Source organism: Fistularia commersonii, chromosome 22 (assembly GCF_037954325.1).
Source record: "Fistularia commersonii isolate RoL2024-O1a breed Wild chromosome 22, RoL_Fcom_v1.0, whole genome shotgun sequence".
In the NCBI taxonomy this organism is placed as follows: domain Eukaryota; kingdom Metazoa; phylum Chordata; class Actinopteri; order Syngnathiformes; family Fistulariidae; genus Fistularia; species Fistularia commersonii.
In genome coordinates this window covers 14,391,791-14,415,786 of record NC_141305.1, presented here as the reverse complement: position 1 = coordinate 14,415,786, position 23,996 = coordinate 14,391,791, and the positions used below count along the sequence as shown (strand labels likewise).

The 23,996-nt window shown below is 40.4% G+C and overlaps 1 protein-coding gene and 1 pseudogene across 1 annotated transcript in view; both read right to left on the bottom strand.

Moving 5' to 3' along the window:
- The window catches only part of adgrd2 (adhesion G protein-coupled receptor D2), a 49,600-nt gene that overhangs the window by 25,056 nt on the left and 548 nt on the right, over window positions 1-23,996 (bottom strand). Inside the window, exons 2-16 of the mRNA XM_086169865.1 lie at window positions 23,764-23,821; window positions 23,395-23,637; window positions 22,674-23,303; window positions 18,512-18,634; window positions 17,853-17,947; window positions 13,313-13,600; window positions 10,781-10,892; window positions 4,939-5,073; window positions 4,554-4,662; window positions 2,299-2,404; window positions 2,151-2,206; window positions 1,858-1,984; window positions 1,599-1,702; window positions 1,283-1,385; window positions 110-263 (exon numbers count right to left, since the gene is read on the bottom strand). Coding sequence (XP_086025991.1) covers window positions 110-263; window positions 1,283-1,385; window positions 1,599-1,702; window positions 1,858-1,984; window positions 2,151-2,206; window positions 2,299-2,404; window positions 4,554-4,662; window positions 4,939-5,073; window positions 10,781-10,892; window positions 13,313-13,600; window positions 17,853-17,947; window positions 18,512-18,634; window positions 22,674-23,303; window positions 23,395-23,637; window positions 23,764-23,821 — 2,443 coding nt within the window. The remainder of the gene's footprint in view (window positions 1-109; window positions 264-1,282; window positions 1,386-1,598; window positions 1,703-1,857; window positions 1,985-2,150; window positions 2,207-2,298; window positions 2,405-4,553; window positions 4,663-4,938; window positions 5,074-10,780; window positions 10,893-13,312; window positions 13,601-17,852; window positions 17,948-18,511; window positions 18,635-22,673; window positions 23,304-23,394; window positions 23,638-23,763; window positions 23,822-23,996) is intronic.
- Window positions 7,733-10,216, bottom strand: LOC147221777 (uncharacterized; annotated as a pseudogene).

Sequence of the window (23,996 nt, the reverse complement as noted above, 5' to 3'; positions counted from 1 at the left end):
TTGTGGAAAAAAATTTGATGCGTCAAAAGATAATTATTTGTAAAAATGTGCGTGAAGAAAAAAACCCTTGCAAAACGCCAAGTTATTTGCTGCATACGTTAGAGTTTACCCCAGCCAATGATGTAGTACACCTTCATCCTACGGTCTTCACTTATGTTGACAGATATCACTTTGCTCCATAGCAATAGGCCTTCAACCAACATCCAGGAGAAGGAGGCCATAAAGAACAAATGGAGTAATGCTGTCACCACAAAACAGGCCACCTGTGTATTAAAATCATCAAAATCATGTCATGGTACTGTTGATACCATCTTTGATATATTTCATATACTGAATATACGTACACACACACATGCATTTTAATTTTTATAGAGCTGTTGTTTTGAAAACATATTCTTATCATATAACTATTAAAACATAGCTTTTGATAAATATCTATAGAGGTAAATTGTGTTGAGAGGTCAAAATAATAATTAAATTCAACACACATTAGAATAGAAAAATATAAGTCAAGGTTTCAAGGGCTAATATGGGATTTACCAGTCTGTTCTTTGCAAAATTGTGCTTGACATGCAATCCTAATGAGGCTGGGTAGCTTTTGAGAACGTATTAAAAAGCATTTAATATTTTGGGGATCTAAAAATGGAAAGAAGCTGCCGGTAATTAAATTTCAAGCAATCGTGTTCAAAAATTCACATATACATATACACACACACACACACACACACACACACACACACACACACACACACACACACACACACACACACACACACACACACACACACACGATACATGTTATATGGAACATATGATTAGCATCATTATATTATTATTATCTTATTATTGAAGTTTGGGATGATCCTAAGCATTTTCATGTCTGCTGCCCCAAAATGGAAGTTCTCCTGAATGGTACAGAATCATACAGGACATTATCTTATATGTATTTTTAATTTTTATTTTTACCGAGGAGTGTTTTTTAAGGAATGTTGAGGATCGACTATTAACACTACCTTAACCTTTCTTTATATCATCATTACATTTAACAATAGCAACAGTTAGATGTGATCTTCTGAATGATCCTATAGCCAACATGTTGAATTCTGAATTATTTAGCAAAATGACTTTATAATCAGTGACATGCATAGCTTAATAATAATAAAACAAAAGAATATGAAGGGTTAGTGGAATGCTGGCAGGTCTTGTTATAGCCTACAGAAAAAAAACAACAAAATAAAAAAGCACCAGGGCTAAATAATGTGCAGTGCATTTGGAGCCTCACCTCATTGGCTGATGCCCAGTTGCTGCACATCAGCAGTAACTCAGCGACACCCAGAGCAACAATCAGGTTCTTATGGACGGTGGTTCGGTCCGATTTAGGAACACTAGCACAAGCACAAACCAACAGCAATGTATATTTGACTTAAAGTCCCGCACTGCCTTTTTCAAAATGATTTCCAGCAATCTGTCCAGTACTGTGTGCTGTTTATTTTTTTCTGTTTTTTTTTTTAAACTGATGTGAATCTGTCGGGGCTTTTGTTAAATGCTTTTCACCTCGTGCGCTTTATAGACTGCACCCTGTGATGTTTGTGACTCACCCCACGGCAATGAAGAGGATGAAGGTGAAGAGGAGGCCACACAGAGACACTCCACAGCCGATGAACGTCAGCACCTGCAGTGATTTTTCGTTCTCTTGGCTTATCTGACACCACAGGCAGAGAGAGAGAGAGAGAGAAAGAGAGAGAGAGAGAGAGAGAGAGAGAGAGAGAGAGAGAGAGAGCATATGGGTTTTAAATAGCAGCACATGGATGAAAGCCTATACAAATGTGAAGTGATGGCTGGCAACAGGAATGTTACCTGGGCCTCATAAACCTGCAGCAACAATGCAAAGTTGGTTGTGTGATTGCAGTAACACACGGTGTGTTTGTATTGTTTTGAAAGCACCCCACACCCCTTGGTATTCCACCAGCCTCCAGACTCAGAACTAGTCAGACAAAAGAAGCACATATTTAGCTGGATAAAAACATGCCAAGTATTACAACATTCTTGTGCCTGGAACTTTTGCAGCATTAATCGCATTTTTTTGATGTAACATAAAAGATAGCATGGTATTATAGAGGAATCTCAGACCTCCAAGGAACACAACTTACTTGAGATTGAAGTCCCAGAACGCACACACAGGCTCATACAAAATGCCAGTTTGGCTCTGCCGGGAGAAAAAAAAAATCAATCAGGAGAAGAATGTTTGCTGCATAAATTAAGTTTCAAGGAGGAAATATTTTAGATTCATTCGCTAACCTGTACTCTGTGATGGAGCTGGAACTGCACAGCTGTGCTGACCAGCTGGTTATCTCCAAGCACTGTGGTGGAGATGACAGGAGATCCGAGGATAGTGCCGAGATACCTGGTTATGTACACATGCTCACCCATTAGCAAATGTATTGTCAAGTACGTTCTTTAAAAAAAAATAGGTTAGAAAATAATGACTACAATTTGAAAAAAAAAAAAAAAAAATCAAGGTTGCTGAAAAACAAAACAAAATGCAAAAACCTCAAATCTGCCACAGAAAGTATTTTAGCTAGGAATTGATATTAATGCAAATAAATGGTAATGGGTTGTTTATAGTTGTAGGAAGAGGGTAAAAATGAATTTTGACTTTCAATTGAACAAACAAAAATAAATCACAGCAAGAATTTTTTTTTTGTTTTTATTGGAATTAATGAAAAATACTGATTGCTTGGTAGTCATCCTCCAAGATTTTTGCAGTCAATATCCAAGCAAGTTTGCCCTTTAAATGCTTCTTCAATAGAGAAAAGAATTGGTTTTACACAAAACAATGGAAAAAGGCCAAAAAATTTAGCTAAGTGAAAAAAGACAAAAACAAAAAATCCAATAAGTAGCATGAAATATGCAGAAATAATCTGTTAAAATCCCCAAAACACAAATATCTATCCAGAAAAAATACAAACACAATTGAAAAATACTATATAATATAAAATATAAAGCAGAATTTCTACGTTTTTTGTTTACATTAGTATTTCACTTGTATCACAAAGTGGTTTTTGTGAAACGTGGATATGACTTTCCCTCGATCAACTGACAGATTAACTACTATTATTTCTGAAGATCCTGAAGTGCATGAAGCCAAACAGCCCCAAATGATGACAGGAATATTTTTTTCTGTTTTTGTGGTTGATTCTTTTTTTTTTTTTTAAATCAAGTTACCTCCATGATCAGTAATGATCGTCAGCACCAGGTGGTCAGGAGAGGAGGCCATCTCTTTAATTTGAGATTTTGTACAGTAATATTTTATGACATCTTGACACCTTTTTTCAGAGTTTGGACTTGTTTGATTTAATTCTGAAAAGAGATAACTAGATCTTTTTTGTCTATACTATTATCTTAGAGTTAATTCATAGTTTTAATCTACAGCACATCTTTGCTATGATAATGATATAGGCATTACTGATACACTGAAAAACACACCGAGGGATTACCCACTTTGTAGCTTCTTTGTAATCATGGAAAGTGCAATGACCTGGGAAGCAGACCCAGCCATTCAGCTTCTTGTTCAAAAAACACCAGCTGCATTTTAAAACTCATCGTACCAAGTCTGTGTCAGCTCATCTTCCTGCAGATAATTTGCTGCAGTGCTACTTTAAGAAATCACATACTTGACAGATACATGATATACAACTACAATAGATAAATGAAATTAAACATATATACATATTTATTATTGAAATCATAATTTTCTTTTTTTCTGTTTTTTTCTGCTGATACTTCCAAATGACAGTTATTCTACTGTAGAAAACAAAGTCAACACTGCCTTGGTTTGTTGTTGCACTTGGGAAACTGGTTCTAATTGCTCACCTGGGGTCAATAGGCGCTCATCTCGTCCATTAATTCCTAATTTCATTTTGCTCTGGTTAGCTCCACACCTCCCAGTTGTTTTTGGGACAATACAGCAGGTTCAACAAGATTGCAACTTCAAACACGGTCAGAGTTGAGATTGTGCAAGTGTGAAAGAAAAAGCATGTTTCACAAGCATTTTGATCTACTCATAAAGCCAGTTATAATGCATTTTTCAGTTCAATAATGAAGCCATGTGGAACATGCTTTGGATAATAAGCATTTGTTTGATATACAGTGGATTCTGATTTTTTGATTTAAAGACAGTGTTGACTAATTATAATACAGATCTCTCTTGAGAATGCAAACTCATTTTCCAAAATGGCAAGCCTTTCCTGTTGTCCATGAATACTGACTTTCAGGGCATCATTTGAAGATGAATTTAAAAATACGATTTACATTGTTAAGGTTAATCCCCCCAGAAAAATAAATAAATAAATAAAATAAAATAAAATCAATTAAAATCAATTAAACAACAACAACAAAAAAAAAAAAAAAACTACTGTTATTGTGAAATAACAAATCTGACTTGAGCCACCAGGTTAATAGCAAAATGCATAGAATATGTGAAAAAAGTTACAATCTCCAACAGATTGAAGAAATTGATAACTTAGTTGTTCATTTGCTGGCTTGTACATTACCTCTGGCTGCCGTCCGTGACTGTGGGAACCATGGTGATGTTTTCTTCAGGATGGAAAAGAGGCCGCAGAGAGCCATACCACATGTTGACCAATGTGAGCTGATAGAATCCTGCATATTCAACATAACAACACGCTTTGCACCAAGTTGATAAACGCACGTAATTAAGAATTTACTCATTGTGGCAAAACCAAACGATATGCTTCCGTCTGCATGTCACTGTAAAACCATGTGATATCACAATCACGAGTCAGTCGTTAGCGTTTTGTCCACTACATTAGTTCAGAGACTTAAGTTTATCAGATACTTCTTTGCTCTTTGTATCACTGTGATAATGTTGCAGAATAAGTGACTGCTGAGAGTGGCAGAAAGTGATTGGCTCTCTACCGTTATTGTGGAGATCCTGCATGTTCTGATGTGGTACGGTTATGCAGTCCTGGTTGGCGTGTTTGTCTATTTCTGGCCCGCAGAAGTTTGATCCCCTTGATGTTTCCTGCAGGTTTTGAAGCTGGACTGCCACTTCTACAAACAGGGAGGTAGAAGCAATTCATGGAGTGATAAATAAACATCATTGTATGACGCATCATCATATCGATTTGGGTGTAGCCGTGATTGTAATCCGGATTGATTAGGCTTCATAGGAATGATGTTGCCATGACAACTCAAGCATATTGCTTCTTGAGTGTTACTTTATTTCCTTCACCATTGTTTATTTCAGCAATCTATGAGGTGATTTTTTTTGCCTCAATCTTCTATCAGTGCCAAAGAAATAACACATTTCCCAAAGAAAAATACTTCATATTGTCTTCTTTCAAATTTCTTGAAAAACTACAATGGTTTTGAACAGCCATAATTATCTAAAATATGGCAAAGATCTTTGATACATTTACATGGAATAGATTTACATGATTTTGATCGATTTGATCACAGCAGAAATGTTCCAGGAGCATGTCTTTGTGGAGTTTACACTTTCTGTCTGTGTCTCTGTGGATTTTTCTTCAGCGTTTCCTTTTTCTCCCTCCACAATCCAAAAATAGACAGAATTGAAGAACATCAGTTAAGAAACAGTGATTGGTCCTGTAATCAACTGGTGCCCTGTCTTGCCCAATGTCTTGGCCAGCGCAGCCATGCATTTGGGATATACAGTGATGAAAAATGAATTGAGAGTCAAGCTGTCAGTTGTCAGTGGAAAAGTGACCAGACTCTCCTTATCCATCCAGTTCATTTGGGTGTTTTTTTTTTTTTTTCCAGAGTCGTTCAAGTGGTCTATTTCAACACTATTTAGCTTTATTTTAAGCGGAGTAATTTGTTTTTTGCCGCAAAGGAAGTATCATTTCAGATATTAGCCAGGAGAGTTCGAATTTACCATGAACGAGAAGAAATTATAATAATATTCAGACATGTCAAACACAAAAGGGTTGATAAAGAAACTCTTTGTTCACTGTCTTCTAAAAGAATTCAAGCCAGGATGAATAAGGGCAAGTTAGCATTTTTTTCACATATGTTTTTGCATGTACTAAGGAAGCTGGGAACAAAAAATAGGCACAAATGTTCCTGGATTTCTACTCATGGAATTGGAAGCATGGTAATTTGTGATAAAAGCTTGGGGGGGCTGTTGATCAGTTAATACAGCGCGCTTCCCTCCGATCAGAAATTGGCGTTCAATTGCAGGCGGCTCAGTTTGCAGCCCAACAAGAAACTGAGCCCCAGTCGCTCTCAATGATCTGGTGAGAACCTTGCATGGCAGCTCTGCCAACATTGGTGAGTGTGAGTATGTATGGAAATGGGTGAATATAATCAACTTATATATTTTTTTGAGACACAAAGGTGATGATAGCGCCTTATAAGTGGAGACCATTTACCAATATTCATTGTTCATTAAGTAGAAAAAAAAGAGAAAAAACAAATGCCCCTGATAAATGTTGAGACGTGACTGTTTCACATTGGCCAGATTGTTATAATTCATTTTAATCGGAATCCAGAAAATGGCCAGTATAAATGTCTTGAGATATAATTTTTCAAGGTTTATGAAGGCAGCCACAAGAGTATTCAAGTAATTGTGAATTTAACCGTTAACTGTGCATGAGCTGCTCGTGTTCTTGTTAACTCAGGAGACTAATTTTGAATATCAAAACGTATTTCATATCATGTGAAAATGAGCAGTTATTCAGTGGCCAGTCTTTAACAATGCTTTATGCTCTGCATTATATCAGTGCATAATGCAGCCTCAGGGCGGCACTGGCCTGTGCCTCTCCAAGCCTGCCTTGGGGGGGCACGGAGCAGTGTCTCCCTGTGCCGGTCCCAAGCCCGGATAAATGCAGAGGGTGGCGTCAGGAAGGGCATCCGGTGTAAAACTTTTGCCAAAACCAAATATGCGAGTCAACCAAAACTATACCATACCGGATCGGTCGCGGACCGGGTTAACAACGACCACCATTGGTACTGATGACCTACAGGGTACTAATGGAAATTGGGCTACTGTGGGTCGAAGAACAAGAACAAGAAGAAGAGGAGGAGTGCGTGTTCGGAAGCAGAGAGAGAGGAGGAAAGGAAAGAGTCTGGGACTGAGAGTAGGGACTTTGAATATTGGGACTATGACAGAAAAAGGTAGAGAGTTGGTGGACATGATGCAGAGAAGGAAGGTGGATATACTCTGTGTCCAGGAGACCAGGTGGAAAGGTAGGAAGGCTAGAAGCTAAGGAGCAGGCTTTAAGTTGTACTATTATGGTACTGACAAGAAGAGAAATGGAGTAGGAGTAATCTTGAAGGAGGAGTTTGTTAGGAACGTCCTAGAGGTGAAAAGAATGTCAGATAGACTTATGAGTCTGAAACTGGACATTGAAGGTGTGATGCTCAATGTTGTTAGCGGCTATGCCCCGCAGGTGGGATGTGAATCTGAAGAGAAGGAGAAGTTCTGGAATGAGTTGGATGAAGTGATGCAGAATATTCCCAGAAATGAGAGAGTGGTCATTGGTGCAGACTTCAATGGACATGTTGGTGAAGGCAATAGAGGGGATGAAGAAGTGATGGGCAGATTTGGTATCCAGGATAGGAATGCAGAGGGACAGATGGTGGTAGATTTTGCAAAAAGGATGGAAATGGCTGTAGTGAACATCTTTTTCCAGAAAAAACAGGAACATAGGGTAACTTATAAGAGCGGAGGTAGGAGCACGCAGGTAGACTACATCTTGTATAGACGAGGTAACCTGAAAGAGATCAGTGACTGCAAAGTAGTTGTAGGTGAGAGTGTAGCCAGACAGCATAGGATGGTGGTTTGTAGGATGACTCTGGTGACAAGGAAGATGAAGAGGACAAAGGCAGAGCAGAGGACAAAATGGTGGAAGCTGAAAAGGTGTTGCATGGTTTTCAGGGAGGAGTTGAGAAAGGGTCTGGGTGGTCAGGGAGAGCTTCCAGATGATTGGACAACTACAGCTAGTGTTATCAGGGAGACAGGTAGAAGAGTACTTGGTGTGTCATCTGGAAGGAAAGTAGATAAGGAGACTTGGTGGTGGAATGAGGAAGTGCAGGAGTATATACAGAGAAAGTCTTAATGAAGAAGAAGTGGGACCCTGAGGGGACAGACAAAAACAGACATGACTACAGGGAAATATAGCGTAAGGTAGAGGCGTGTATACAGAGAAAGCGGTTAGCGAAGAAGAAGTGGGATACTGAGAGGACTGAAGAGAACAGACAGGAGTTCAGGGAGATGCGGCGAAAGGTAAAGATAGAGGTAGCAAAGGCAAAACAAAGGGCTTATGATGACTTGTATGCTCGGTTGGATAGTAAGGAGGCTGAGAATGATCTATACAGGTTGGTAAAACAGAGAGATAACGATGGAAAGGATGTACAACAGGTCCGGGTGATTAAGGACAGAGAGGGGAATGTATTGTCAGATACTAGAAGAGTGATGGGAAGATGGAAAGAGTACTTTGAAGAGCTGATGAATGTGGAAAATGAAAGAGAGGCAAGGGTAGAAGAGGTGATTATTGTAGACCACAAAGTAGCAAAAATTAGTAAAAGTGAAGTGAGGAAGGCATTGAAGAGGATGAAGAGTGGAAAAGCAGTTGGTCCTGATGATATACCTGTGGAGGTGTGGAAGTGCCTAGGAGAGGCAGTGGTAGATTTCCTGACTAGTTTATTCAACAGGAACTTAGAGAGTGAGAAGATGCCTGAAGAATGGAGACAAAGTGTGATGGTGCCTATTTTTTAAGAATAAAGGGGATGTGCAGAATTGTGGCAACTATAGAGGGATTAAGTTGATGAGCCATACAATGAAGTTATGGGAAAGAGAAGTGGAAACTAGACTGAGAGCAGAGGTCAGCATTTGTGAACAGCAGTATGACTTCATGCCTAGGAACAGTACTACAGATGCAGTATTTGCGTTGAGAATGCTAATAGAGAAGTACAGAGAAGGCCAGAGGGAGTTGCAATGCGTTTTTGTAGACCTAGAAAAAGCATATGACAGGGTGCGAAGAGAGGAGCTCTGGTATTGTATGAGGAAGTCTGGAGTGGCAGAGAAGTATGTTAGACTGGTGCAGGACATGTATGCTAGCTGTGAGACACTGGTACGGTGTGCTGTAGGGGTAACCGAGAAGTTCAAGGTGGAGGTGGGACTCCATCAGGGATCAGCTCTGAGCCCCTTCTTGTTCGCAATGGTGATGGATAGGCTGACAGATGAGGTTAGACAGGAATCCCCATGGACCATGATGTTTGCGGATGACATTGTGATCTGTAGTGAGAGCAGAAAACAGGTAGAGGAAAATCTAGAGAGGTGGAGGTATGCTCTGGAAAGGAGAGGAATGAAAGTTATTCGCAGCAAGACAGAATATATGTGTGTGAATGAGAGGAACTCGGGTGGAGCGGTGAGGCTACAGGGAGTGGAGATCAAGAAGCTGGAGGATTTCAGGTACTTAGGGTCAACAGTCCAGAGCAACGGAGAGTGCGGAAAAGAGGTGAAGAGACGGGTTCAAGCAGGTTGGAATGGGTGGAGAAAAGTGTCAGGGGTACTATGTGATAGAAGACTTTCAGCCAGAATAAAAGGAAAGGTGTACAAGACAGTGGTGAGACCAGCGATGATGTATGGACTAGAAACTGTTACAATGACCAAAAGACAGCAGGCAGAACTAGAGGTTGCACAGATGAAGATGTTGAGGTTCTCTTTGGGAGTGACCAGGATGGATAGGATCAGGAATGAGTCTATCAGAGGGACGGCACATGTTCGATGTTTTGGAGAGAAGGTCAGAGAAGCCAGACTGAGATGGTTCGGTCATATACAGAGAAGAGATGGTGAATATATTGGTAGATGGATGCTGGAATTGGAGCTGCTAGGCAGGAGGTCTCGAGGAAGACCAAAGAGAAGATTTATGGACGTAGTGAGAGAGGATATGAAGGTAGTTGGAGTGAGAGAGGAAGATACAGAGATGGAGAAAGTTGACTCGCTGTGGCGACCCCTGACGGGAAAAGCCGAAAGAAGAAGAAGATTATATCAGTGCATACATATGAAATAAATGAATAAGAAGTTGGTTAAAATGTATGGAAGGTAGCATGCAGACACAAAGATCCACATAGCCTGTAGCAGTCAGTGCACTGCAAGCTGGTTTGCATAGACAAAACATGGGAAGCAGAGAAGCCACAGAGCTGTTGGACTCAGGTTTGCCTCAAACATGGGTGCCTTTAAAATAAAATAGGATGATACATCAGTTGCCTCCAGTGAAAAAAGTTTCTTTTCTCTATATGTCATGCTGAAATTTGCCTGTTTTATGTAATTTATTTTTTATTTTCCCATTGTAATTCAAGATATAACTTTTAGAGCAACCAACACTGCTTGGCATATAAAAAGATATTTTGACACTTGAACTTTTGTCAGTAAAATGAACTTGAACTGTATTTCACTTTTCAAAGGTCAAACACTTTTAGCAAACATAATGTGCACATAATGACCAGCAATTAAAATCCCATCATAAGTTTTGAAAAGCTACATTTGTCAGAACTACCGCTTTTTGAAAACTACCGTGAGAGCAACCTTTTTTTTTTTTAATACTTGGAGAATTTTTTTGTGAACCTCCATTTCCATGTCAATAATCTGACAGTATCAGTGGATGGGACTTTTTTCTATTGAAGGTCAGCCTGTGAAATTCTGCAGCCACAGGACCTGGCTAAAGCACATTGTGCCTCTGCACTCCTTCGCCTTCAGCTACATTTCCTGCATGCCAGTGTATGCGTGACTCACTGATGTTGGGACTGTGAATGGTCAGGTGATCGGTTTCTGCCATCAAGTATGGACTCAAGCTGGTCACCATCCGGTCAATGCTCTTGACTACATCCATGGGGCTGTTCACCACCTAAAACACATCAGTGACAAGAACAACTTTCAACATAATTTTCCAGGTGACAGACTGCCAAAGACACAAAATCTGGATTTATAGTGCACGGCACAATTACACTATTATTTGTTTTGAAATTGCACTTTCAGAATTGCAAGAGGCAAGCTTTAGTTATAGAGATGGCAGTGGGGCTGGCAAGGTTTGTGGAGAATGCACTGCCACTACTTATTTATTTATTTTCAAAAGGATGCTCATCTATTGAGTCTGGGCTGAGGTGGCCTTGGAGTGCTGAGAGGCCGGGGAGGGTGCGTTGATAGAAACACAACACATGTCATGAGGCAGCCTCCATACACATCTACACTCATCAATACTGCAGACACAAGTGACACAAGAAAAGACGCCCATGGAAAATGGATTGGAAAGGTTTCAGAGTTCGATATTGAGGGGAGGAAATGGCACTCACTCTCCCTGCCAACATACTGAATATGCATGTTGACACATATGTTTCAATTGTTAAGAAATGTCTCAATGAAAATATATGATATAAAATAAATGATTAAGTATCATATCCCTATTTATAAATATATATGTATATATATATATACGTGATGATCTGATAAATACACATATATTTATATATGTATATATCAGGTCATCAAACCAGGTCACCAAAGATCTTAAAGGAATATGACAAAAATGTCACAGAATTCTATCAAAAATTAAGACGGAAGCAAATAATCTGCCATGAATCAAGTAAAAATAAATCGTAACGTAATGGCATGTAATAAATGATTGTATATGTTGGGAACCACCCACTTTTGTTGTCAAAAAGTGCAAAATGTTTTGAAAAAAAAAAATCTACTTATTATTGCTACTCCTGTAGCTAATGTTTTTCAGCATCATCTCCACTGTATTTTCACATTCCCTCAATGATTTTAACAATTCCTCTCATTTTTTGTGTGTTCAACTCATTTTTTTGTTGTTTTTTTTTTTGTGTTCATTTTTTACTTGTTTGGTAATATTACAAATTATTCATCTGCTACATCTACTCAACTCTTCTCTATTTTATTGCATATTTGCCAGTTCAGTTCTGCATTCCACATTTCAAAAATCATGTGGAGATGGATGGATTCCAGTCTTGTTCTTAAACGTTTTAAAGTATGTCTGAATGCATGGAAACAGACTGTCCTCTAGTGGTTGAATCCTGTACAGCAGCACGTAAATGTATGTTTGTGTGTGTGTGTGAGTGCGAGTGCGTGTGTGTGTGTGTGCGTGTGTGCGTGTGTGTGTGTGTGTGTGTGTGTGTGTGTGTGTGTCTGAGTGTCTGAGTGTGTGTGCGTGCATGTGTGCGTGCGTGCGTGTTTGTATGAATGTGTATTAGCCTCCTGACCGTATGATAAGGTAATCAGGGGTACTCAGGCTCGCAAGTGAAACATTCTTGGCAGGAATCCTTTGTTAAAGAAATGAGCTGCTAAATTCAAGGCTGTTTTTTTTTTTTTACATCTCTTTAGGTCCTTATTGAATAAACATAAAATTAATTATTTGACAATCATCTTCAATATCTACTACAATATTAATACATATAAATGAAAAGACATTCTGACACTATTTTTATATGCCATCTTAACTCCAAATTAAAATTTCATGCAGAATTTCACAACTTCTGTTTAAATGTGAATGACGTAATTAGATTAATGCACTCATAAATAAATCAACAGACCTGATGGATGGTGTCTGTGGATATTTGGATGAAGGATTAAATAACTGTAGGATATGGAAATGGACCATTTAAGTAAGTTGAGCCAAAAATGACCGTTTATCTCATATCATAATACATAAAAAAAAGGCTTCATTTCTGACAACACCAAAAAGGAAGGAATATACAACAAATTGCAGTACTTCTGCATAGCCTTGAGTAACAGCCTAATAAGCTCAGAACTCTTCTGATTATCAGAGGAAAACCGATTTCCTTTCCGGAAATATTTGTTTCCAGCAGGTCTTTTTTTACTTTTTCTTTGCAGACATTTAGAAAATTCTGTACATCTTAGTTCGCATAGAAACCTGCCAAATGGTACTAATCACTGAGGTCAAAAATAATCGCCTGTTATCGTTTGGATTTTACTTTCATTTAAAAGCTTAAAAAGCATGAGGATTCTTCATTTAGCAGCTGCCTTGATCACTGCAAGGATTTCAAATCCTTTGATAGTCACACATGGGTTTTCAGAAGTTTTATTCCATGTTTGAGTGATCACATATGAGTTGGAATCCTATGTCAAGGCTAAGAAAACATATCTGACAATGCTAAAATAATCATCCTAACAATGCCCTCATATCTATTCACCTTGAAAAGGAGATAACTAACTTTTCTGTGTGTGTGTGTGTGTTGTTTCTCATGACTTTTTTTTCCTGCACCAGGTGTTAAAATGAGGCTTGGGTACCTCTTTGATGGCCTGCCATTTGAATGCATTTTCTTGGCTGATGAGGCTGTCAGCCAGGTTGATGAAGTGCTGACTCAAGCCCTGTGCAAGCTCCTGACTGTGGTTGGTGGCCTCAGGGAGCTCAGAGGGGGCATCCGCCGCCACTGACATAAGCTGGATGAGGGAAAGCATATCTAATGGCTCCAACCCATCCTGCTTTGTCTCCTTGAGTGCCTGGACGGACAAGTCCAGCAGGGCCGACGTCTCGGACAGGCTGTTCATTACTGGTGGCTGCTGCCCTGGGAAGGCCTAAGGAGGAAACGAGGATAACAGATGCAGACATGAAACTTCAAGTTCAAGCCTGGTTCAAGGCTTACCAAAAGCAGTGCATTGTGTATTAAACATGAAAAGTCATAAACTGGATATCATGCGGTGTCAGTGATGTGCTCATGGCAGGTGTGCGCTTGGTCAATCTTTCTGCAGATTGCTGTGCATTGGGAGCAGGTGGCTGGACCTGGCTACGGGCAATCATACAGGCTAAAAACCTGTAGCTTTGAGTCTCACGGGTCGCTGGGTCATTCTCAAATTTCCCTCTGTCTCCCTATCTCTCACTATTTGGTCTTTTTCTGTCTCCAACACCAACCCTCCCCATTTGCTCCTTTCCCTTGTCAGTGAACATTAGTGTCTCTTGCTTGGCCACCTGTGCTCGCCCGGCTTCTCAGCCATCAACGATCTCTAGTGCCTCCAGCGTAACTGCGAATCTCCAGCCTTTAAAATCAGCATAATATGAAATCAAACAGATTGGCTTAAAATACTCATTAATAAGTTATAAATCCTCAAAAAGAGCATTAAATCACAAGAAAATGTCTTTAAGATTAAATTACTTTAAAATCACACTAAATAAAATAAATATTGGCAAAATATTCTCTCTCTGTATATATATTTTCGTGTGTATATATAAACTTTGTGTGTTCCAATGATCTTGAGAGTGATGCCACCTGGAGCTCAAGCTCCTGGTAGGGTCGCCCATCGCAGCAAGGTCAAATTGAGGCAAAAGTGCGATCTCAAGGGCTGCAACAGCAAAAGTGGCGAAGGAAGACTATAATTGCAAGCACTGATAGCGGATGAAGGCTGCAACAGAGGGTGGTCTGAAGTAGTGATGGTCTCCATATTATTGGATCCAGGATTCCCTTTGCCAAGGACAGTCTGGTGACTGCAAGCACATCAACTTCCCCATATTAAACAATGCACAGGTGTCATCCTGAATGGGAGGCCATCCACTTAACATCAAGGATCAAAAGTTCGCGGCAATCAGGAAGTGGTGAATGAGGCAGGACAGCAAGTCTGATAGCCCCCAGCCATTACCTGGCACACAGGCCGTGGGTGTTAGAGTCACTTGCTAAGTTCTTGGACCGAGGCAGAAAGAGCTTGTTGGCACTAGCACCCATGACTGAGTAGCCCTATGCAGGATTTACTCTGCTCACTCCAGCAGGGGAACGAGTTAGAAAAGGCACCATAAACATAGCATGTCTCAAAACATCCCGCCTGGACCACTGCATCCAGAGGGTTTACCACCATGCGGTCTGAAACACCAAAAATAACTTTGCCTGGAATGTGTGAACCCTCATGGATAACCACTCCAGTGAATGACCCGAGTGACAAACAGCTATCATCTTCAAAGTGTACTTTTCCAAACCCGACTGACTGAGGAAGGACAACGGAAGGAGCAGAAAGGATGCTATCCTTTCTTTTGGAAAGGAAGGGCCCCCTGAAGAGTCACACATTCATGGTGTGAGCTTCACAATTGAGAACAACCTCATTAGTCACCTCTATGAACTCCCTGTGAGCATCAGTGATGCCAAAAGACAATCCAGTTGATTCCTGCCAGCAATCAGGTAGCCACCAGGGACTATAGATATTGGGATGATGATAGGAAAAGGTAGAGTTGGTTGACATGATGCAGAGAAGGAAGGTGGATATACTGCCTATACTATGCCCCACAGGTGGGATAGAGGAAAGGGAGATGTCCTGGAATGAGTTAAATGAAGTTATGTGGAATATCCCCAGAGATTAGTGAGTGGTAATTGGTGGAGGCTATAATGCGCGTATTGGTGCAAGCAATAGAGGTGATGAAGAAGAGAGAAAGATGGTAGTAGACTTTGCAAAAAGGATGGAAATGGCTGTAGTGAATATTTTTTTTCCAGAAAAGACTGGAACATAGGGTAACGTATGTGAACATAGGGTAACGTATTCAAAAAAAAAAAAAAGGTTGCTCTCACGGTGTGTGCTTCTATGATGGTAGGAGCACACAGGTAGACTACATCTTGTATAGATGAGGTAATTTGAAAGAGATCAGTGACTGTCAAGTAGCTGTAGGTGAGAGTGTAGCCAGACAACATAGGATGGTGGTTTGTAGGATGACTCTGGTGACAAGGAAGCTTAAGAGGACAAAGGCGGAGCGGAGGACACAGTGGTGGAAGTTGAGAAGTGAGGAGTGTTGTATGGTTTTCAGGGAGGAGTTGAGAAAGGGTCTGGGTGGTCAGGGGGAACTTCCAGATGAAAGGACAACTACAGCAATCAGGGATCAGGGAGACAGGTAGGAGTGTCTTAGTGTGTCCACTGGAAGAAAAGTAGATAAGTAGACTTGGTGGTGGAATGAGGAAGTGCAGGAGTATATACAGAGAAAGTCTTAATGAAGAAGAAGTGGGACCCTGAGGGGACAGACAAAAACAGACATGACTACAGGGAAATATAGCGTAAGGTAGAGGCAGCAAAGGCAAAACAAAGGGCGTATGATGACGTGCATGCTCAGATGGACAGTAAGGAGGGAGAGAATGATCCATACAGGTTGGCAAAACAAAGACGTAAAGGATGTACAACAGGTCTGGGTGATTAAGGATAGAGGGGGCAATGTATTGACAGATGCTAGAAGAGTGATGGGAAGATGGAAAGAGTACTTTGAAGACCTGATGAATGTGGAAAATGAAAGAAAGGCAAGGGTAGAAGAGGTGACTATTGTAGACCACAAAGTAGCAGAGATTATTTAACGTAAAGTGAGGAAGGTATCGAAGAGGATGGAGAGTGGAAAGGCACCTTGCTCTGATGATACACCTGTGGAGGTGTGTAAGTGCTTAGGAGAGGCAGCGGTAGAGTTTCTGGCTAGATTATTCAACAGGATCTTCGAGAGTGAGAAGATGCCTGAGGAATGGAGACGAAGTGTGATGGTGTCCATTGTTTGGAATGAGGAGGATGTGCAGAATTCTGGCACCTATAGAGGGATAAAGTTGATGAGCCATACAATGAAGTTATGGGAAAGAGTGGTGGAAACTAGACTGAGACCAGAAATCAGCATTTGTGAGCAGTGGTATGGCTTCATGCCTAGAGAGAGTACTACAGATGCAGTATTTGCTTTGAGAATGCTCATAGAGAAGTACAGAAAAGGCCAGAGGAAGCTGCTTTTGCATTTTTGTAGACCCAGTAAAAGCATATGACAGTGTGCCAAGAGAGGTAGTCTGGAGTGGCAGAGAAGTATGTTTGACTGGTGAGAGGCACCCGGGTGGAACTGTGAGGCTACAGGGAGTGGAGATCAGGAAGTTGGAGGATTTCAAATACTTGTCCATAGCAATAGAGAGTGTGGAAAAGAGGAAAAGAAACACATTCAAGCAGGTTGGAATGGGTGGACTTAAGTGTCAGGGGTACTATAGAAGACTGTTAGCCAGAATGAAAGGAAAGGTGTACAAGACAGTGGTGAGACCAGCGATGCTGTATGGCCTTGAAACAGTTACAATGATGAAAAGATGGAGGCAGAGCAGGAGGTTGTAGAGATGAAGACGCTAAGGTTCTCTTTGGGAGTGACCAGGATGGACTTGATCAGGAATGAGTCCATCAGAGGGATAGCACATGTTAGATGTTTTGGCGAGACGGTCAGATTAGCCAGATGGTTGGGTCATAGACAGTGAATATATTGGTTGAAGCATGCTGGAATTGGAACTGCCAGGCAAGAGGTCTCGAGGAAGACCATAGAGAAGAATTATGGACGTAATGAGAGATGATATAAAGTAAGATGGTGGGAGAGAGGAGAGTACAGAGAATAGGGTTAGATGGAGAATGTCGATATGCTGTGGCAACCCCTAAAGGGAAAAGCCAAAAGTAGAAGAAGAAGAAGGAGAAGGTTGATTCGCTGAAGAGAAAAACTGAAAGGAAGAACTAACCATAGAATGTTTTAAAACTAGGAATCAATTAACTCCAAAGTCAGAAATCTGAATTTTACCTGACACAAACATATTTAACGGTCATTGATTTAATTTAGGACTTACTCCATTTGTCATTCCGATGGTCATTTATTAGTATTATTGAATAGGTATTAAAACAAACTGGATGAGGCCATCATTGGGGGAACTCTGCAGCCCTTGTAACCCAAAGCTCTCACGGGTTAATCTTGACCTAGATTAGCATGGTGGGGTTACAAATCATTTGTTGGTTTGACCTCCAACAGATTTACAGCGAAAGCAGAAGCAGCCGGAGTAATGTGGGAGAGGGAGTGTGACCTGGTCTAATCTACCTGGCTGTTGTTGCTGAGTTTCATCAGTCGCTCCATGAAGGCTGTGGACTTGGAGCCATGGCTCTCACTCATCTGTTTCATCTTCAGATAACGCTCTGCAGCAGAAACATTGAGCATTAGTATGATGATGGTAGCACGCTTCACTGAAAAGAGTTGGGAGAAATGGTTCCACAGTATCACCACCCTGAACAGATGTATGTTTGTATGTGTATGGTTGTATGTATATATTTTTATTTATACAAACACACACACATCGTACTCCTACTCAGACAAACACACACACACACACACACACACACGCACATATACATGTGTGTGTGTGGATTCATATGTCTTTGTGACAGGTTGAGAGCCTAGTTTTAATGTATTTAGTACTTCAGTAACAAGGCCATAAGCATTGACTCTTCTCCTGGTTAAAGCCCCAAAGGAATTCAAAGTTGTCAGTTAAACATGCTGTACTTTCATTTACCTATTTATCTATTTATGTATTTATGGAGAAAATGTTCAACTCTATTACTGTATTCACTGTCATTACATCCTTATCGTAGGATGCATGAATTGAAACCCACATTGATAACAACAGTAAATATGTATCTCAAGTTTAAATGTAATGTTTCAAAGGTTTTATTTCTGAGGATGATGTGGTCGATCGGAGTCACCTCTGTTGCTCTGGCAGATGAAGGGCAGTTGATGAGAACATTCTGCCAGGCTGAAAGACGGAAGCTGGTCCGACCAGCCCTGTAGCATCTGGCAGCCCTGCAGCTCCATCTGCTGGTGGGCTTCTGCTCACATAAGCGGGGCAGGTTGGCGAACAAACGGACACACAAGAGTCACATGAATAATAAGTAAGTACGTGAAATATGGAAAACCATCTGGAGGTTGAGAAAGTAGAAGAGTATTTTTGGTGAATTATTATATTGTAAATATGAGCATTTTAAGAAAATTTCAAGAGTAATAGTTCATCTTAAACCCAATACCTGCTTGTACTGCTGATATTATTGTACATATCTTGAAAAAAAAAGGTAAGGTAAGGTGTACAAGACAGCGGTGAGACCAGCGATGCTCTGAGGTTTTGAAACATTGGCACTGAGGAAAAGAGAGGAAGCAGAGGCGAAAGTAGCAGAGATGGGGATGCCGACGTTCTCTTTGGGGGTGATTAGGATGGGATCAAGAATAAGTTCAGTTGCAGAACAGCAAATGTTGGATATTTTGGAGACAAAGTCAGAGAGGCCAGACCGAAATGGTTTGGTCGTGTACAGAGAAGGGATAGTTGAATATATTTGCAGAAGGATGCTGAGGTTGGAACTGCGAGGCAGGGGGCCTAGAGAAAACCAAAGAGAAGATTTATGAATGTACTGAAAGAGGACATAAAGCTAGTTGGTGTGAGAGAAGATAATATAGAGAATAGGGTTAGATGGAGGAGGTTGATTCGTGGTCGAGACCTCAGAAGGGAGCAGTCGAATGATAGGGAGGGTCTTTAGAAAAAAAAAAAAGATAAAAAACATTAAAGAAAAAAGTGATGCTGAAAAAAAAATACAGAGTACAGGCTTTTTAGTCACATAACAACTGCAACGTAAATAAAATTAACTAATTCCAAAAATATTTGTCTGAATAACAAGTGAATGATTTTCAAGTTGGACATTCTTAGATAATGACTTGAGAATTCAAACTCACACTCGCTATGCTCCATTTCATCTCACACATAAGAGGGGTTTCACTTAAGGAAATGAAAACCTGAAAACATGTCAGCGGGAGATTCACTGGCCACAACATCATACTCCCACACACACACGCACACACACACCCATACACACACGCACACGCACACACACACACACACACACACACACACACACACACACACACACACACACACACACACACACACACACACACACACACACACACTCTCTGCAGTCGGTCATGTTGTCTGATTTCTATCATTGTCCCTGTCCTTGTTTTTTAAAAAAGACAACAGGAAATATAGATACCATTGCAATCAGACTTAAACTGTTGAGAAAAGGGGAAAACATAATGAGGAAAAGTAAATAAAAGTAAGGAGCCCTACTGACAATTCAATAAAATGGAAATCTCCACATTGAGCAGGGCCCCCTATTCAAGCGGAGGCTGCTTAGAATTCTGCAACCACTGGGGCCCCCTCCAGTTGCGCATTACGTCACTGAAACCAGTTGCATACAATTTCCTTGATTAAAAAGAAAATGTAAAAATGTAAAGAAAATAGACCTGAATATATGTTTGATTAATTTCCTGCTTTTGTTTCAGACAAATCTTACCTGATCCCGTTATCTCACACACAATCACACATAAGATCCTATATTTGAGCAATGCTATGACTCATCTACCTTAACTCAAAAGAGCTCGAGATTTATCATCTTTGGTTTGATAGTTTTTGTTGAGGATCTCAGAGATGAGGATAGTGAGTTTCTTTTTGGAAGTGTCAAAGGCAGCTAGGATCAGGAATGAGTTCATTAGGGAGATGGCACATGTTGGATGTTTTGGAGATAAGATCAGAGTGAGATGATTTGGACATGTACAGAAGAGGGATAGTGAATATATTAGCAAAAGGATGCTGAGGTTGGAACTGCCAGGTAGAAGGCCTGGAGGAAGACTACAGAGAAGATTTATGAATGTACCACAAGAGAACATGAACTTGGTTGATGTGAGAGAAGAGAATAAAGATAATGGGGTGAGATGGAGGAAGTCTGAAGATCCCTTCAGTCCCTCATGAAGGGATTAGCTGAAAAGAAAGAAGAGGACAGCAAAGACATGATCCAGCACATGGCACATCTTAGATATATCAGTGTTCTAATGTTACTATTTTCCTTTCATTTCCAAAACATGGATGATGTTCAAGTTAGGCTTTTAGTTTTGACAATTATCTGATATTCACTTAAGGTCCTTATGGTAATGAAACAATGACATATATTAATAGCATAAATCTGTTAACAGAGGGAAATGCTATACAACATTCAGAAATATGCTGCCATTGATGAATTATCATGAAAAGCTACTGTTGAAACATTTTTCCCACATAATTGCCCCAGGAAGAAATATTGTTGCAACCCCCCCTCCTTTGTCTACGATCAACATCATACCCAGACACAGACACAGTTAGTGTTGCAAAACTTCACTTCCCAAACTGGACATGACCGTTGTTAACAAGCTTGAAATTTTTTTTTGCTTTGTTTTCCATTGCTGTCCAATCTATTCAATTGGACTTGTATACATTATGCACAAACCAAGCTGAACTCTACACAGAAAGACCCCAACTAAACACTGAAATCAAAACGAGAACCTTCCAGCTGTCATTCAATGTTGCTCACAACTGCACTGCCCTACCGCCCAATTTTTTTTTGTTTGAAAAACAATAAAAAAAACAAGAATGGGTACTGGCAGTGTGTCATGTGAGTGTATCGTGGTATAGAAATAATGACTTAGAGAACAAGACAACGAGCATGATTTTGCCCCAATAAAACTTTAACACGACAGAGCACCAAGGGCCAACTAAGCTTATGCTACCCATGAGAAAGAGCCCTGACGGCAAACTGACTGATATCCTGCACAGTGAATGCTTCCTACAAACCTTACAACAACCAACCAAAAGGCAAACGACTGCTCAGCCCAATCAATTTCAGAGTGTGGTATCACACCCAGACCCAAATTTGTAATAATTGACACGTTTCTTAAAAATGTTAGTGTAAACACATAAACAGCAAAAAGGCTATAACAGAAAAATGTAAATGTGAAAATGGCAAAGCGAATGTATGCAGATTTATGGATCTTTCCCTTTCGCTATCACACTCCTGCTTTCTATTTCTGTCCTCTCTCGCTCTCTCTCTTTCCAACTTAACAGGACAAAAAGACAAAGCTTAGATCTGCCCAAGGCTTCTGGCCGGTAGAGGGCAGTTTTTCCTTGCCGCTGTTGCCAAAGTGCCTGTTAATGGGGAAAATGTTAGGTTTCTGGGAAAAAAAAGAGTATGATCCAAACCTACTCAACATGTAAGTGTCATGAGACAACTCTGTTGTGATTTGCTACTACATGAATAAATCTAACTTGATTTAATTGCAACACAAAACCACTAAAAAAATAGCTTTGTATCAGAACTGATGATGAAGCATGCAGTCACATATCAAAATAAGACTGAAAAATGAATGGTTCAATTTTGACATCATTATATATATATCAGTTTTTACTGCGCAAAGGGTATATATAGTGAATATTGGTAGATGGATGCTGGAATTGGAGCTGCCAAGCAGGAGGTCTAGAGGATGACCAAAAATAAGATTTAGTGAGAGAGGATATGAAGATAGTTGGTATGAAGATAGTTGGTGTGAGAGAGTAGGCTGAAGGGAATAGGGTTAGATGGAGAGGGTTGTTTTGCTGTGGCGACCTCTCAAGAGAAAAGCCGAAAAGAAAAGAAGACTGCGCATAGGGTATAAGCACTGAAAAATCTCATAGATATACTTCCTTTGTGGGACACCATAGAGTACAATTAGTAATAGAGAGAGACTGAATTAAACCAATCAACACAATCTACATGGTTTATTTTGCATCTGGGTATATTGGTCAACCGTCCTCCTTTTGCTTAGTTGTTGGGCGAATTCTGTTTGCCAGTAAGTGACACAAACACTGTATTCACCTGCATTCCCGAATAACTGAGCACTAATGTAAGACTTGTTTTCAAAATCAGGAACAGGAAAATTGTATTTGGTTCCTGTCGTTAACCATTAACTAGCCCCTGTCTCCAAAATAAGATAGCTTATAAACTCAGACAGAGAGGTTAATGATGCAGCTCTTACCTGGGCAAAACAGAAGAGTCTGTGCCTCTTTAACCACTGGGTGTCTTCTAACATGGCCACGGTTCCAGCTGAAAAGCACATCCTGGGTGGCAGATGAGCATAAATTGAGGGAATGTACATGCCTTGATTCCAGAGATATATTCCAAACATTCAAGTCAGTGATATTTCCAAAAAATGGTTCCGTAAAATTCCCTCCAAAGGAGTCTTGGTCCTGACCCAGGATAAGAATCCCATCGCCGTAGATATCTCTTGACACATCTGTGCTTGACCCTGTATCCTTCCTGTCCCCATCCACATATATGGCCCAGTAGCCCTTGCTCCCTCCCCATGTGACACAGATTTGATGCCACATGCCATCGTTGGGAAAAGATGCTTTATAAGGCAGGTGCTTCCCACTGATGATGAGGGCTAAGATGATGCGTCCCTGTGTGTCCTTTTGGCCTCGTAGTTGAAACTCATTGGTGAAGACAGGAGCGGCATAGGAGAAGATGGTGGACACCTCATTCCATTCTGGGTCCCACTGGACACGAACGCACACACTGATGGCCGACATGACTGGGAAGGACATGTTGACACGAGCAAAGCCCTCCCTGGATTCTTTTGGGAAGTTCAGAGCTGAGAACTGTAAATCTAAAGAAAAGCACAAATAAATCAAAGCCATAGTTCATTTGGACCTCGAGAAATTGGCAGACTTAATTGCAAAAAAAAAAGTCCCACTCACATTGTTTTGAGAGAGCCAATGGCCTGTATGGGGCTTCCTTGCTCGGATTCTTGACCCAAACATACGACTGAAGTTCAGCCTGTTGTAGTAACTCCAGGGCTGCTTGCTTGTCTTCCAGCTTGTCCACAGTAGCAAGAGAGCTAAACTGACTTCTGCAGAAACTACTGGCCCTGGAGAACTCCAGTGAGTCATTAATAAGCATGAAGGCCCAATGTGACGATAGGTAGACCAGTCTGGACTCTCCTGATAATTCAGAAACCAAACGAACAATCAGACCACTGATAGGATACTAATGACAAAAGAATAATGATAAAATATATTCTTATAGTTTTCAGGGGTTCGCTAGATTGAAGACATTTGTAATCTCACCATACGAGTCTCCCACTCTGCCCGTCCTAGCATGTGCTGGCTCACAATCGCACACCACCTACAGGAAAAAAAAAAAGCCAAGATTACTTTATTATTTCACAAGATTGTTCACAAAATTCTCTCAGTACAACTGCCAGATAACAAAACGTAAAATATATTAAGTGTTTTTTTTATGGAATTGGCTGTAGTACTTTACTGAATGATTCAAATAAATCACACTACATCTTTCAAAA